Below are 1375 nucleotides of genomic sequence, written 5' to 3'. Positions count from 1 at the left end.
TGGGTATAATTGAATTTTTAATAAAAAATTAAGGATATAATAGAAAAATAAAAAATTAAGTAATTTTCAGTTCTCACATTTCCCTACTTACACCTCAATTTGAGATGTAAGAAAAATTGGGATTTGAGGGGTCAGGGAGGGTAAGCCTTAACTTACCTACCCTTATCCTTCACTAATTCACCTTTTCCCAAACAGGAGTATAATAGTTACTTACCCTCGTTACCCTTATTTACCCTTTCCTCACTCTTCACCCAAACAGAGCATAATAATTTGCCTGGAAGAATACTCACTGGAACCCATGTGTCCCCTTACAGTTTATGCATGTCAGCACAACAAGAAATTATCTCACGAGTCTATATGATGAATAATAGTTAAACAGCGACCAAAATCCAAATCCAAAGCCTCATTGAGCAAAATCTTTGAAGCATTTGATTAAGAAGAAAGAGATAGAAAATGCAGTCAATGAAGGAAAACGCGGCCAACGTTGCAGCCTCTGCTAAGGCTGGCATCGACAAGACCAAAGCAGTCGTCCAAGAGTGTAGGTAAAATAAATTATTTTATATTTTATGTAATTATTTGAAGTCTAATATAGAGAGAATTTTATAATAGCCCAAAAAGATCTGTATTTTGGGTCATATGTAATGTATGAGAATGAGAAGAAAATGTTGAATTTATGGGCGCATGCAGGTGAAGAAGATGTCAGCACATGATCCAATGCAAATGGAAATGGCAACACAAAAGAAGAAACAGAGGAAGGCGGAAGCAGAATTGAGCAAACAGGAGGCGCATGAGCATAACGTAGCAGCGAAGCAGGCAGCCAAGGCTGGTGGCAATGTAAATAACACAACAGTCCTTATGGCACTGAACCTCTTGCCCATCCCCACTTTGCTGCGACTGGGACACCTATTTGAGCAATATTGAAATCAATAGAGTCGAGAAAAATTGATTAGATGTAATTGAATTTGAAATACAGAATAATCGCTTCAATGGAAAAATTGAAATAGTTATAAAATAAAATAATAGTTTCATGTAAGATATTCTACATAAAATGAAAAGCTAATAAAATATAAAAAAGTATATATAAATAAATTTCATTAATTAGTAATTATCTGATAACAGGTTTTAAAAAAATAACTATTCAATCATTTTAAATATTTATCTATATTTAATTGATTTATCATTTTAAATAAAATGTCTAATATAATCATGATTTCACCATATAATTATTCATCTATCAATTTTCACATGTGAAATCCATCTTTATGGAATGAAAGGAACACTATAATCAAATTAAATATAATGATTTAATCTTAGATAGATAGGACACTTATGCACATTCATAAGGAAGAGGTCAAATTGGCATATTGTCAAATGG

At 32.4% G+C, this 1375-nt stretch overlaps 1 protein-coding gene across 1 annotated transcript; it reads left to right on the top strand.

Moving 5' to 3' along the window:
* The first annotated feature begins 453 nt into the window (after nucleotides 1-453).
* LOC131180141 (11 kDa late embryogenesis abundant protein-like) lies at nucleotides 454-921 on the top strand. Its single transcript, XM_058147760.1, has 2 exons — nucleotides 454-525; nucleotides 688-921. The coding sequence occupies exons 1-2, from the start codon at nucleotides 454-456 to the stop codon at nucleotides 919-921; spliced, it is 306 nt and encodes a 101-aa protein (XP_058003743.1).
* The last annotated feature ends 454 nt before the right edge of the window (nucleotides 922-1375 follow it).

This window comes from Hevea brasiliensis, chromosome 5 (genome assembly GCF_030052815.1).
Source record: "Hevea brasiliensis isolate MT/VB/25A 57/8 chromosome 5, ASM3005281v1, whole genome shotgun sequence".
Classification (NCBI taxonomy): Eukaryota; Viridiplantae; Streptophyta; class Magnoliopsida; order Malpighiales; family Euphorbiaceae; genus Hevea; species Hevea brasiliensis.
Note: the sequence above shows the minus strand (reverse complement) of the source record. Positions and strands in the feature narration are given on the sequence as shown.

Coding starts and splice junctions, on each gene's coding strand:
- LOC131180141 (XM_058147760.1), top strand. CDS start 454: ATGCAGTCAATGAAGGAAAACGCGGCCAACGTTGCAGCCTCTGCTAAG. Junction 526..687: donor GCATCGACAAGACCAAAGCA/GTCGTCCAAGAG, acceptor GGGCGCATGCAG/GTGAAGAAGATGTCAGCACA.